Raw genomic sequence first — 15,193 nt, 5'->3', positions numbered from 1 at the left:
GGTATATATTTAGTGTAGAGGTGTGTGTGTGTCTCACCGTGGTATATATTTAGTGTAGAGGTGTGTGTGTGTCTCACCGTGGTATATATTTAGTGTAGAGGTGTGTGTGTGTCTCACCGTGGTATATATTTAGTGTAGAGGTGTGTGTGTGTCTCACCGTGGTATATATTTAGTGTAGAGGTGTGTGTGTGTCTCACCGTGGTATATATTTAGTGTAGAGGTGTGTGTGTGTCTCACCGTGGTATATATTTAGTGTAGAGGTGTGTGTCTCACCGTGGTATATATTTAGTGTAGAGGTGTGTGTGTCTCACCGTGGTATATATTTAGTGTAGAGGTGTGTGTGTGTCTCACCGTGGTATATATTTAGTGTAGAGGTGTGTGTGTGTCTCACCGTGGTATATATTTAGTGTAGAGGTGTGTGTGTGTCTCACCGTGGTATATATTTAGTGTAGAGGTGTGTGTGTGTCTCACCGTGGTATATATTTAGTGTAGAGGTGTGTGTGTGTCTCACCGTGGTATATATTTAGTGTAGAGGTGTGTGTGTGTCTCACCGTGGTATATATTTAGTGTAGAGGTGTGTGTCTCACCGTGGTATATATTTAGTGTAGAGGTGTGTGTGTGTCTCACCGTGGTATATATTTAGTGTAGAGGTGTGTGTGTGTCTCACCGTGGTATATATTTAGTGTAGAGGTGTGTGTGTGTCTCACCGTGGTATATATTTAGTGTAGAGGTGTGTGTGTGTCTCACCGTGGTATATATTTAGTGTAGAGGTGTGTGTGTGTCTCACCGTGGTATATATTTATTCATGATGGCGTAGAAGCAGTTGTAGAGGTCGGAGCGGGGCAGCTGCAGGCCCAGCAGAGGTTTGAGGAGGTGTGGCCAGGAGAGGTCAGGGGTGAAGTTGATGTTTCGGGACTTACAGTAGAACGTGATGACAGACTCTACGTCAGACACCATGTCACGCCCCTCCTCCTCCGCCACGCCCCCCAGCTGGTCTGGAGACAGGAAGCAGAGACACAGGGTCAGAGGTCAGAGGTCATTACTATGTCCATCACTCTCAGGAAACAGAGTTGAGAGAAATCCTCCCGGGGCCATATGTATCCAGCCTCTCAGAGTAGGAGGGCTGAAATCCTCCCGGGGCCATATGTATCCAGCCTCTCAGAGTAGGAGGGCTGAAATCCCCCTGGGGCCATATGTATCCAGCCTCTCAGAGTAGGAGGGCTGAAATCCTCCTGGGGCCATATGTATCCAGCCTCTCAGAGTAGGAGGGCTGAAATCCTCCTGGGGCCATATGTATCCAGCCTCTCAGAGTAGGAGGGCTGAAATCCTCCTGGGGCCATATGTATCCAGCCTCTCAGAGTAGGAGGGCTGAAATCCTCCTGGGGCCATATGTATCCAGCCTCTCAGAGTAGGAGGGCTGAAATCCTCCTGGGGCCATATGTATCCAGCCTCTCAGAGTAGGAGGGCTGAAATCCTCCTGGGGCCATATGTATCCAGCCTCTCAGAGTAGGAGGGCTGAAATCCTCCTGGGGCCATATGTATCCAGCCTCTCAGAGTAGGAGGGCTGATCTAGGATTTTCCATCATAACGAATCAGATGGACCTGATTCTAGATCAGCGCTCCTACTCCGAGACTCTATTCATATGGCCCCAGGGCTAAATGAGACTCTATTCATATGGCCCCAGGGCTAAATGAGACTCTATTCATATGGCCCCAGGGCTAAATGAGACTCTATTCATATGGCCCCAGGGCTAAATGAGACTCTATTCATATGGCCCCAGGGCTAAATGAGACTCTATTCATATGGCCCCAGGGCTAAATGAGACTCTATTCATATGGCCCCAGGGCTAAATGAGACTCTATTCATATGGCCCCAGGGCTAAATGAGACTCTATTCATATGGCCCCAGGGCTAAATGAGACTCTATTCATATGGCCCCAGGGCTAAATATGACTAGCCGCTCCTACTCTGAGACTCTATTCATATGGCCCCAGGGCTAAATATGACTAGCCGCTCCTACTCTGAGACTCTATTCATATGGCCCCAGGGCTAAATATGACTAGCCGCTCCTACTCTGAGACTCTATTCATATGGCCCCAGGGCTAAATATGACTAGCCGCTCCTACTCCGAGACTCTATTCATATGGCCCCAGGGCTAAATATGACTAGCCGCTCCTACTCCGAGACTCTATTCATATGGCCCCAGGGCTAAATATGACTAGCCGCTCCTACTCCGAGACTCTATTCATATGGCCCCAGGGCTAAATGAGACTCTATTCATATGGCCCCAGGGCTAAATATGACTAGCCAGCAAATAACCTTTCAAGCAAATGTGTCTTGTAGAAGAAAGGTCTCAGGATTGATTCTTCAACCAACTATAACATACTCTCCCTCAGTTTGTCTCTCTTCACTGTGTCACCATATGCTGGCCTACTCCTGGAGGTAAGGCCTGGGGCTTTCCTGGCTCTGTGCCCCATGAAGGGCTGCCTATTCTGGGCTGAGTCCTGGAGCAGTATCCATGTCAGTTCTGCTGGCTAACCCATCCTACTATCAGGCAGAGAAAGGACTGTGCAAAGCTGATGATAGCTGACAGTTTCTGCATAAGATCCAAACTGTATGAGAACGCAGCGTGTGCAGGTGTTTGTACTTGTGTTTCTATTGTCTGTTCTCAATATTGTGCTGCTGACAGAATTTTGACTGAGCTACGGAAGACAGAATTATGACTGAGCTACGGAAGACAGAATTACGACTGAGCTACGGAAGACAGAATTATGACTGAGAATAATCCATCCTATGAAGTGTCTTGAGCAGGGCAGGTGTAATATAATGTATACTGAACAACAATATAAACAACATGTAAAGTGTTGGTCCCAGGATTCATGAGCTGAAATAAAAGATCACAGACATTTTCCATACGCACAAAAAGCTTATTTATTTCTAATTTTGTGCACAAATGTGTTTATATCCCTGTTGGTGAGCATTTCTCCTTCTACCATAAGCTACGGACAACAAACACAACTGCATTTTATCGGTGGCAATTTGAATGCACAGAGATCCCGTGACGAGATCCTGAGGCCCATTGTTGTGCCATTCATCCACCACCATCACCTCATGTTCCAGCATGATAATGCACGGCCCCATGTCACAAGGATCTGTACACAATTCCTGGAAGCTGAAAATGTCCCAGTTCTTCCATGGCCTGCTTGCTCACCAGACATGTCACCAATTGAGCATGTTTGGGATGCTCTGGATCAACGTGTACGACAGCGTGTTCCAGTTCCCGCCAATATCCAGCAACTTCGCACAGTCATTGAAGAGGAGTGGGACAACATTCCACAGGCCACAATCAACAGCCTGATCAACTCTATGTGAAGGAGATGTGTCGCGCTGCATGAGGCAAATGGTCACACCAGATACTGACTGGTTTTCTGATCCACGCCCCTACCTTTTTTGGGGGGGGGTTTAAGGTATCTGTGACCAACAGATTCCCAGTCAGGTGAAATCCATAGATTAAAAGGTCTAATGAATTTATTTCAATTGACTTAGTTCCTTAAAAGAACTGTAACTCAGTACAATCTTTGAAATTGTTGCATTCCTATTATTGTTCAGTATATCTCTATCTATCTATCTATATATATATGAATGAGTAGGTGTTCTAAAACTTTTGACCGGTAGTGTATATATAATGTAGATACTGTATGTAACAGTCACTCACCAATGAGCTGCTGGCAGCGGGTGTGTATGACGGTCTGTTCTGGAAGATCCAGGACTCCATCCCACGAGGACAGACTGTCTCCTTTACCGGCCACGTTCAGAGCAATCTGACAAAACACATCAACTAGTTAGTAGCTGACAGACGGGACCAGATCATCAGTTAGTAGCTGACAGACGGGACCAGATCATCAGTTAGTAGCTGACAGACGGGACCAGATCATCAGTTAGTAGCTGACAGACGGGACCAGATCATCAGTTAGTAGCTGACAGACGGGACCAGATCATCAGTTAGTAGCTGACAGACGGGACCAGATCATCAGTTAGTAGCTGACAGACGGGACCAGATCATCAGTTAGTAGCTGACAGACGGGACCAGATCATCAGTTAGTAGCTGACAGACGGGACCAGATCATCAGTTAGTAGCTGACAGATGGGACCAGATCATCAGTTAGTAGCTGACAGACGGGATCAGATCATCAGTTAGTAGCTGACAGACGGGACCAGATCATCAGTTAGTAGCTGACAGACGGGACCAGATCATCAGTTAGTAGCTGACAGACGGGACCAGATCATCAGTTAGTAGCTGACAGACGGGACCAGATCATCAGTTAGTAGCTGACAGACGGGACCAGATCATCAGTTAGTAGCTGACAGACACGACCAGATCATCAGTTAGTAGCTGACAGACGGGACCAGATCATCAGTTAGTAGCTGACAGACGGGACCAGATCATCAGTTAGTAGCTGACAGACGGGACCAGATCATCAGTTAGTAGCTGACAGACACGACCAGATCATCAGTTAGTAGCTGACAGACGGGACCAGATCATCAGTTAGTAGCTGACAGACGGGACCAGATCATCAGTTAGTAGCTGACAGACGGGACCAGATCATCAGTTAGTAGCTGACAGACGGGATCAGATCATCAGTTAGTAGCTGACAGACGGGACCAGATCATCAGTTAGTAGCTGACAGACGGGATCAGATCATCAGTTAGTAGCTGACAGACGGGACCAGATCATCAGTTAGTAGCTGACAGACGGGACCAGATCATCAGTTAGTAGCTGACAGACGGGACCAGATCATCAGTTAGTAGCTGACAGACGGGACCAGATCATCAGTTAGTAGCTGACAGACGGGACCAGATCATCAGTTAGTAGCTGACAGACGGGACCAGATCATCAGTTAGTAGCTGACAGACGGGATCAGATCATCAGTTAGTAGCTGACAGACGGGACCAGATCATCAGTTAGTAGCTGACAGACGGGACCAGATCATCAGTTAGTAGCTGACAGACAGGACCAGATCATCAGTTAGTAGCTGACAGACAGGACCAGATCATCAGTTAGTAGCTGACAGACGGGACCAGATCATCAGTTAGTAGCTGACAGACGGGACCAGATCATCAGTTAGTAGCTGACAGACGGGACCAGATCATCAGTTAGTAGCTGACAGACGGGACCAGATCATCAGTTAGTAGCTGACAGACGGGACCAGATCATCAGTTAGTAGCTGACAGATGGGACCAGATCATCAGTTAGTAGCTGACAGACGGGACCAGATCATCAGTTAGTAGCTGACAGATGGGACCAGATCATCAGTTAGTAGCTGACAGACGGGATCAGATCATCAGTTAGTAGCTGACAGACGGGACCAGATCATCAGTTAGTAGCTGACAGACGGGATCAGATCATCAGTTAGTAGCTGACAGACGGGACCAGATCATCAGTTAGTAGCTGACAGATGGGACCAGATCATCAGTTAGTAGCTGACAGACGGGACCAGATCATCAGTTAGTAGCTGACAGACGGGACCAGATCATCAGTTAGTAGCTGACAGACGGGACCAGATCAGAGTTTTTCCTGGTTCCTCACCTCTAACCCCCCTAACCCCCCTCTCCATCCTCACCCTCTGACCCCCCCACCCCCTCCTCATCCTCACCCTCTGACCCCTCCACCCCCTCTCCATCCTCACCCTCTGATCCCCCCACCCCCTCCTCATCCTCACCCTCTGACCCCCCCACCCCCTCCTCATCCTCACCCTCTGACCCCCCCACCCCCTCTCCATCCTCACCCTCTGACCACCCCCACCCCAGTCCCTCAACCCCCCACCCCCTCTCCTACTTCACACTCTGACCCCCCCCACCCCCTCCCTAGTCCCCCACCCCCTCCGTAGTCCCTCACCCTCTGACCCCCCCACCCCCTCCCTAGTCCCTCACCCTCTGATCCCCCCACCCCCTCTCCAACCTCACCCTCTGACCCCCCACCCCCTCTCCATCCTCACTCTCTGACCCCCCCCACCCCCTCCCTAGTCCCTCACCCTCTGACCCCCCCACCCCGTCTCCATCCTCACCCTCTGACCACCCCCAACCCCTCGCCATCCTCACCCTCTGCACCCCCCACCCCCTCTCCATCCTCACCCTCTGACCCCCCACCCCCTCTCCATCCTCACCCTCTGACCACCCCCACCCCAGTCCCTCAACCCCCCACCCCCTCTCCTACTTCACACTCTGACCCCCCCCCCACCCCCTCTCCATCCTCACCCTCTGACCACCCCCACCCCCTCTCCATCCTCACCCTCTGACCCCCCCCCACCCCCTCCTCACCCTCTGACCCCCCCCACCCCCTCTCCATCCTCACCCTCTGACCACCCCCACCCCCTCTCCATCCTCACCCTCTGACCCCCCCCCACCCCCTCCTCACCCTCTGACCCCCCCACCCCTTCCTCACCCTCTGACCCCCCCCCCACCCCCTCCTCACCCTCTGACCCCCTCCACCCCTTCCTCACCCTCTGACCCCCTCCCACTCCTTCGCTAGTCTAATCCCTCCCCCTCTGTTAAGGCAGGCCGAACCCACGACCCCTGACCTCTCTCACCTTCCACAGCTTGGCTCTCTGCTGGGCTGGTAGCTCCTGGACTCGAATAACCCCCCCGTCCTCTTCCCCATCCAGCCCCAGCCCTCCTCCCAACCCCAGCTCCCTCTGTACATCCATCTCTAGCTCCAGGTCAGAGCCTCCAGAGTCCAGGGCCTCAGCCAGATCCTGATCCCTGCAGGACAGAGAAACAGCAACACTATCAGAGAAACATCTAACACCTATAGGGCAATGTTGCAAGACAGGACAGGTCAGAGAGCAAGACAGGACAGGTCAGCGAGCAAGACAGGACAGGTCAGAGAGCAAGACAGGACAGGTCAGAGTGCAAGACAGGACAGGTCAGAGAGCAAGACAGGACAGGTCAGAGAGCATGACAGGACAGGTCAGAGAGCAAGACAGGACAGGTCAGAGAGCAAGACAGGACAGGTCAGAGTGCAAGACAGGACAGGTCAGAGAGCAAGACAGGACAGGTCAGAGAGCAAGACAGGACAGGTCAGAGAGCAAGACAGGACAGGTCAGAGTGCAAGACAGGACAGGTCAGAGAGCAAGACAGGACAGGTCAGAGAGCAAGACAGGACAGGTCAGAGAGACAAACACTGTTGAACCGTTTTAACGCTAAATCTTTCAGCAATGTCAATAACTCTTAAGTATCTCCAATACTGATATGCTATTTGTTTGACTACTGTTTCATCTGTACACAGGGCTTTTCCAATGTCACGGGGATGTGAGGTAGAGTCTATTTCTGACACCACTGAGCATCAAACACAGCCACACCTCAACACTCACAACCTGAACATTCCATTTCCAGCTTGTGTCCGTCTCACTGCTCTGCTAGCCAGCAGATACACACTTTCCTACTGACACAGAGAGACAACAGGGGATTGGTGGGATCTCTTTTATATAGTAACTGATAGGTGTTGGAATCTGATCATATGTAAAGTACGCAGCACAAAATAATCAGATTTCTCAACAGAGCAAGAGGAGTGTGGTCAAAGTCCCCTGCTGTTACCATGGTATCCAGGCTGCCTGACACTAGCAGTAGCAGAGCTAGAAACAGAAGGCTACACTGACTTCCTGTATCTAAAATGGTCTGCAGTAACTGATAGGTGTTGGAATGTGATAATCTGGTAGGTAAGCAGCTCTAAAGAAGCAGATTGTTCTACAGAGCAAGAGGAGCGCAGATCATTTTAGAAACAGGAAGTCAATATAGCCTACTGTTTCTATACTGCTGTATCAGGATAGTACTGTGTACTGAGGAGGGGACAGAGTTCTATACTGCTGTATCAGGATAGTACTGTGTACTGAGGAGGGGACAGAGTTCTATACTGCTGTATCAGGATAGTACTGTGTACTGAGGAGGGGACAGAGTTCTATACTGCTGTATCAGGATAGTACTGTGTACTGAGGAGGGGACAGAGTTCTATACTGCTGTATCAGGATAGTACTGCGTACTGAGGAGGGGACAGAGTTCTATACTGCTGTATCAGGATAGTACTGTGTACTGAGGAGAGGACAGAGTTATATACTGCTGTATCAGGATAGTACTGTGTATTGAGGAGGGGACAGAGTTCTATACTGCTGTATCAGGATAGTACTGTGTACTGAGGAGAGGACAGAGTTCTATACTGCTGTATCAGGATAGTACTGTGTACTGAGGAGAGGACAGAGTTCTATACTGCTGTATCAGGATAGTACTGTGTACTGAGGAGAGGACAGAGTTCTATACTGCTGTATCAGGATAGTACTGTGTACTGAGGAGAGGACAGAGTTCTATACTGCTGTATCAGGATAGTACTGTGTACTGAGGAGGGGACAGAGTTAACTGCTGTATCAGGATAGTACTGTGTACTGAGGAGAGGACAGAGTTCTATACTGCTGTATCAGGATAGTACTGTGTACTGAGGAGGGGACAGAGTTCTATACTGCTGTATCAGGATAGTACTGTGTACTGAGGAGAGGACAGAGTTCTATACTGCTGTATCAGGATAGTACTGTGTACTGAGGAGAGGACAGAGTTCTATACTGCTGTATCAGGATAGTACTGTGTACTGAGGAGGGGACAGAGTTAACTGCTGTATCAGGATAGTACTGTGTACTGAGGAGGGGACAGAGTTCTATACTGCTGTATCAGGATAGTACTGTGTACTGAGGAGAGGACAGAGTTCTATACTGCTGTATCAGGATAGTACTGTGTACTGAGGAGGGGACAGAGTTCTATACTGCTGTATCAGGATAGTACTGTGTACTGAGGAGAGGACAGAGTTCTATACTGCTGTATCAGGATAGTACTGTGTACTGAGGAGGGGACAGAGTTCTATACTGCTGTATCAGGATAGTACTGTGTACTGAGGAGGGGACAGAGTTCTATACTGCTGTATCAGGATAGTACTGTGTATTGAGGAGGGGACAGAGTTCTATACTGCTGTATCAGGATAGTACTGTGTATTGAGGAGGGGACAGAGTTCTATACTGCTGTATCAGGATAGTACTGTGTACTGAGGAGGGGACAGAGTTCTATACTGCTGTATCAGGATAGTACTGTGTACTGAGGAGGGGACAGAGTTCTATACTGCTGTATCAGGATAGTACTGTGTACTGAGGAGAGGACAGAGTTCTATACTGCTGTATCAGGATAGTACTGTGTACTGAGGAGGGGACAGAGTTCTATACTGCTGTATCAGGATAGTACTGTATACTGAGGAGGGGACAGAGTTCTATACTGCTGTATCAGGATAGTACTGTGTACTGAGGAGGGGACAGAGTTCTATACTGCTGTATCAGGATAGTACTGTGTATTGAGGAGGGGACAGAGTTATATACTGCTGTATCAGGATAGTACTGTGTACTGAGGAGAGGACAGAGTTCTATACTGCTGTATCAGGATAGTACTGTGTATTGAGGAGGGGACAGAGTTCTATACTGCTGTATCAGGATAGTACTGTGTACTGAGGAGAGGACAGAGTTATATACTGCTGTATCAGGATAGTACTGTGTACTGAGGAGGTGACAGAGTTCTATACTGCTGTATCAGGATAGTACTGTGTACTGAGGAGGGGACAGAGTTCTATACTGCTGTATCAGGATAGTACTGTGTACTGAGGAGAGGACAGAGTTCTATACTGCTGTATCAGGATAGTACTGTGTACTGAGGAGGTGACAGAGTTCTATACTGCTGTATCAGGATAGTACTGTGTACTGAGGAGGGGACAGAGTTCTATACTGCTGTATCAGGATAGTACTGTGTACTGAGGAGAGGACAGAGTTCTATACTGCTGTATCAGGATAGTACTGTGTACTGAGGAGGGGACAGAGTTCTATACTGCTGTATCAGGATAGTACTGTGTACTGAGGAGAGGACAGAGTTATATACTGCTGAATCAGGATAGTACTGTGTACTGAGGAGGGGACAGAGTTCTATACTGCTGTATCAGGATAGTACTGTGTACTGAGGAGAGGACAGAGTTCTATACTGCTGTATCAGGATAGTACTGTGTACTGAGGAGAGGACAGAGTTCTATACTACTGTATCAGGATAGTACTGTGTACTGAGGAGGGGACAGAGTTCTATACTGCTGTATCAGGATAGTACTGTGTACTGAGGAGAGGACAGAGTTCTATACTGCTGTATCAGGATAGTACTGTGTACTGAGGAGGGGACAGAGTTCTATACTGCTGTATCAGGATAGTACTGTGTACTGAGGAGAGGACAGAGTTATATACTGCTGAATCAGGATAGTACTGTGTACTGAGGAGGGGACAGAGTTCTATACTGCTGTATCAGGATAGTACTGTGTACTGAGGAGAGGACAGAGTTCTATACTGCTGTATCAGGATAGTACTGTGTACTGAGGAGAGGACAGAGTTCTATACTGCTGTATCAGGATAGTACTGTGTACTGAGGAGGGGACAGAGTTCTATACTGCTGTATCAGGATAGTACTGTGTACTGAGGAGGGGACAGAGTTAACTGCTGTATCAGGATAGTACTGTGTACTGAGGAGAGGACAGAGTTCTATACTGCTGTATCAGGATAGTACTGTGTACTGAGGAGAGGACAGAGTTCTATACTGCTGTATCAGGATAGTACTGTGTACTGAGGAGAGGACAGAGTTATATACTGCTGAATCAGGATAGTACTGTGTACTGAGGAGGGGACAGAGTTCTATACTGCTGTATCAGGATAGTACTGTGTACTGAGGAGGGGACAGAGTTCTATACTGCTGTATCAGGATAGTACTGTGTACTGAGGAGGGGACAGAGTTAACTGCTGTATCAGGATAGTACTGTGTACTGAGGAGGGGACAGAGTTCTATACTGCTGTATCAGGATAGTACTGTGTATTGAGGAGGGGACAGAGTTCTATACTGCTGTATCAGGATAGTACTGTGTACTGAGGAGGGGAATGAGACTAAAGCCACTGCTTCTGTCACAGCATACTTCTCAGTCATTTTTCTTTTCAATACATCTATAGCAGTAAGTAAACCTATTACATAGAAAATATCAAATCAAATCAAATCAAATCAAATTTTATTGGTCACATGCGCCGAATACAACAGGTGCAGACATTACAGTGAAATGCTTACTTACAGCCCTTAACCAACAGTGCATTTATTTTAAACAAAAAAAGTAAGAATAAAACAACAACAAAAAAGTGTTGAGAAAAAAAAGAGCAGAAGTAAAAAATAAAGTGACAGTAGGGAGGCTATATATACAATAGAATAAAGTGACAGTAGGGAGGCTATATATACAGGGGGGTACCGTTGCATAGTCAATGTGCGGGGGCACCGGCTAGTTGAGGTAATATGTACATGTGGGTAGAGTTAAAGTGACTATGCATAAATACTTAACAGAGTAGCAGCAGCGTAAAAAGGATGGGGTGGGGGGGCAGTGCAAATAGTCCGGGTAGCCATGATTAGCTGTTCAGGAGTCTTATGGCTTGGGGGTAGAAGCTGTTGAGAAGTCTTTTGGACCTAGACTTGGCACTCCGGTACCGCTTGCCGTGCGGTAGCAGAGAGAACAGTCTATGACTAGGGTGACTGGAGTCTTTGACAATTTTGAGGGCCTTCCTCTGACACCGCCTGGTATAGAGGTCCTGGATGGCAGGGAGCTTTGCCCCAGTGATGTACTGGGCCGTACGCACTACCCTCTGTAGTGCCTTGCGGTCAGAGGCCAAGCAGTTGCCATACCAGGCGGTGATGCAACCAGTCAGGATGCTCTCGATGGTGCAGCTGTAGAATTTTTTGAGGATCTGAGGACCCATGCCAAATCTTTTTAGTCTCCTGAGGGGGAATAGGCTTTGTCGTGCCCTCTTCACGACTGTCTTGGTGTGTTTGGACCATGATAGTTCGTTGGTGATGTGGACACCAAGGAACTTGAAGCTCTCAACTTGTTCCACTACAGCCCCGTCGATGAGAATGGGGGCGTGCTCAGTCCTCTTTTTTTTCCTGTAGTCCACAATCATCTCCTTTGTCTTGGTCACGTTGAGGGAGAGGTTGTTGTCCTGGCACCACACGGCCAGATCTCTGACCTCCTCCCTATAGGCTGTCTCATCGTTGTCGGTGATCAGGCCTACCACTGTTGTGTCGTCGGCAAACTTAATGATGGTGTTGGAGTCGTGCCTGGCCATGCAGTCATGGGTGAACAGAGAGTACAGGAGGGGACTGAGCACGCACCCCTGAGGGGCCCCCGTGTTGAGGATCAGTGTGGCAGATGTGTTGTTACCTACCCTTACCACCTGGGGGCGGCCCGTCAGGAAGTCCAGGATCCAGTTGCAGAGGGAGGTGTTTAGTCCCAGGATCCTTAGCTTAGTGATGAGCTTTGAGGGCACTATGGTGTTGAATGCTGAGCTGTAGTCAATGAATAGCATTCTCACGTAGGTGTTCCTCTTGTCCAGGTGGGAAAGGGCAGTGTGGAGTGCGATAGAGATTGCATCATCTGTGGATCTGTTGGGGCGGTATGCAAATTGGAGTGGGTCTAGGGTTTCTGGGATTATGCTGTTGATGTGAGCCATGACCAGTCTTTCAAAGCACTTCATGGCTACAGACGTCAGTGCCACGGGTCGGTAGTCATTTAGGCAGGTTATCTTAGAGTTCTTGGGCACGGGGACTATGGTGGTCTGCTTGAAACATGTTGGTATTACAGACTCAGTCAGGGACATGTTGAAAATGTCAGTGAAGACACTTGCCAGTTGGTCAGCACATGCTCGGAGTACACGTCCTGGTAATCCGTCTGGCCCTGCGGCCTTGTGAATGTTGACCTGCTTAAAAGTCTTACTCACATCGGCTACGGAGAGCGTGATCACATAGTCGTCCGGAACAGCTGGTGCTCTCATGCATGCTTCAGTGTTGCTTGCCTCGAAGCGAGCATAGAAGTGGTTTAGCTCGTCTGGTAGGCTTGTGTCACTGGGCAGCTCGCGGCTGTGCTTCCCTTTGTAGTCTGTAATAGTTTTCAAGCCCTGCCACATCCGACGAGCGTCAGAGCCAGTGTAGTATGATTCAATCTTAGACCTGTATTGACTCTTTGCCTGTTTGATGGTTCGTCGGAGGTCATAGCGGGATTTCTTATAAGCGTCCGGGTTAGAGTCCCGTTCCTTGAAAGCGGCAGCTCTACCCTTTAGCTCAGTGCGGATGTTTCCTGTAATCCATGGCTTCTGGTTGGGGTATGTACGTACGGTCACTGTGGGGACGACATCATCGATGCACTTATTGATGAAGCCAGTGACTGATGTGGTGTACTCCTCAATGCTGTCTGAAGAATCCCTGAACATGTTCCAGTCTGTGCTAGCAAAACAGTCCTGTAGCTTAGCATCTGCGACATCTGACCACTTTTTTATTAGCCGAGTCACTGGTGCTTCCTGCTTCAGTTTTTGCTTATAAGCAGGAATCAGGAGGATAGAGTTATGGTCAGATTTGCCAAATGGAGGGCGAGGGAGAGCTTTGTATGCGTCTCTGTGTGTGGAGTAAAGGTGGTCTAGAGTTTTTTCCCCTCTGGTTGCACATTTAACATGCTGGTAGAAATGAGGTAGAACGGATTTAAGTTTCCCTGCATTAAAGTCCCCTGCTACTAGGAGCGCTGCATCTGGATGAGCGTTTTCCTGTTGATTAATGGCCTTGTACAACTCATTCAGTGCAATCTTAATGCCAGCATTGGTTTGTGGTGGTAAATAGACAGCTATGAAAAGTATAGATGAAAACTCTCTTGGTAAATAGTGTGGTCTACAGCTTATCATAAGATACTCTACCTCAGGCGAGCAAAACCTTGAGACTTCCTTAGTATTTGATTTTGTGCACCAGCTGTTGTTTACAAAAATACAGAGACCGCCACCCCTCGTCTTACCCGAGTCTGCCGTTCTGTCCTGCCGATGTAGCGTATAGCCTGCTAGCTGAATGTTGTCATTGTTGTCATTCAGCCACGACTCCGTGAAACATAAGATATTACAGTTTTTAATGTCCCGTTGGTAGGATAACCGTAATCTTAAATCGTCCATTTTATTATCCAAAGCTTGAACGTTGGCTAATAGGATTGATGGGAGAGGCAGTTTACTCGTTCGCCGTCGGATCTTTACAAGGCACCCCGACCTACGTCCACGGTATCTCCGTCTCTTCCTCACGCGAATGACGGGGATCTGGGCCTTGTCTGGATATATTCTCAAACATTGTAGTAATTAAATAATATTTTGTTTATCAGATATATTCCTGTTTTCCTAGCTTGACACCTTACTTTGTAGACTGAATAATAATAATAATAATGCTACATCCTTCCAGAGGAGAAATAGCGATATATTTTCCCCCTCTCTAATCCACAGAGCAGGGTGAGCAGTGGCATGGAGGTCATTGTTAACCTGCATGCTGCCCAGGGCCTCTTCTCTTCTGTTACATAAAGCAGACAGACAGCTGAATGCTGGAACACCTGGGTACAGACAGACAGCTGCATGCTGGAACACCTGGGTACAGACAGACAGCTGCATGCTGGAACACCTGGGTACAGACAGACAGCTGCATGCTGGAACACCTGGGTACAGACAGACAGCTGCATGCTGGAACACCTGGGTACAGACAGACAGCTGCATGCTGGAACACCTGGGTACAGACAGACAGCTGCATGCTGGAACACCTGGGTACAGACAGACAGCTGCATGCTGGAACACCTGGGTACAGACAGACACTGCATAATATGTTCCAGTAAACATTAGCACAGAGCTCAGATACCGTACAGTAGATCTCACGCTAACCCTAGTTACTGTACAGTATATCTCACGCTAACCCTAGATACTGTACAGTAGATCTCACGCTAACCCTAGATACTGTACAGTAGATCTCACGCTAACCGTAGATACTGTACAGTAGATCTAACCCTAACCGTAGATACTGTACAGTAGATCTAACCCTAACCGTAGATACTGTACAGTAGATCTAACCCTAACCCTAGATACTGTACAGTAGATCTAACCCTAGATACTGTACAGTAGATCTAACCCTAACCCTAGATACTGTACAGTAGATCTAACCCTAGATACCGTACAGTAGATCTAACCCTAGATACTGTACAGTAGATCTAACCCTAACCGTAGATACTGTACAGTAGATCTAACCCTAGATACCGTACAGTAGA

The 15,193-nt window shown here is 48.3% G+C and overlaps 1 protein-coding gene across 3 annotated transcripts in view; it reads right to left on the bottom strand.

Annotated features, from left to right (window-relative positions):
- Positions 1–15,193, bottom strand: part of LOC311115274 (TBC1 domain family member 23) — a 117,359-nt gene that overhangs the window by 85,144 nt on the left and 17,022 nt on the right. For all 3 annotated transcript variants that reach the window (XR_014611210.1, XM_084190470.1, XM_084190471.1), the window contains exons 2-4: positions 6,588–6,759; positions 3,716–3,821; positions 788–995 (exon numbers count right to left, since the gene is read on the bottom strand). Coding sequence is in view for 2 of the 3 variants with exons in the window: in XM_084190470.1 (XP_084046596.1) it covers positions 788–995; positions 3,716–3,821; positions 6,588–6,759 (486 nt within the window). In the remaining variant the exon portion in view is untranslated. The remainder of the gene's footprint in view (positions 1–787; positions 996–3,715; positions 3,822–6,587; positions 6,760–15,193) is intronic.

Source organism: Coregonus lavaretus, assembly GCF_964263955.1.
Source record: "Coregonus lavaretus genome assembly, contig: HAP1_SCAFFOLD_689, whole genome shotgun sequence".
NCBI classification, from domain to species: domain Eukaryota; kingdom Metazoa; phylum Chordata; class Actinopteri; order Salmoniformes; family Salmonidae; genus Coregonus; species Coregonus lavaretus.
The sequence above is the reverse complement of the archived record's forward strand: the minus strand, read 5'-3'. Positions and strand labels throughout refer to the sequence as shown.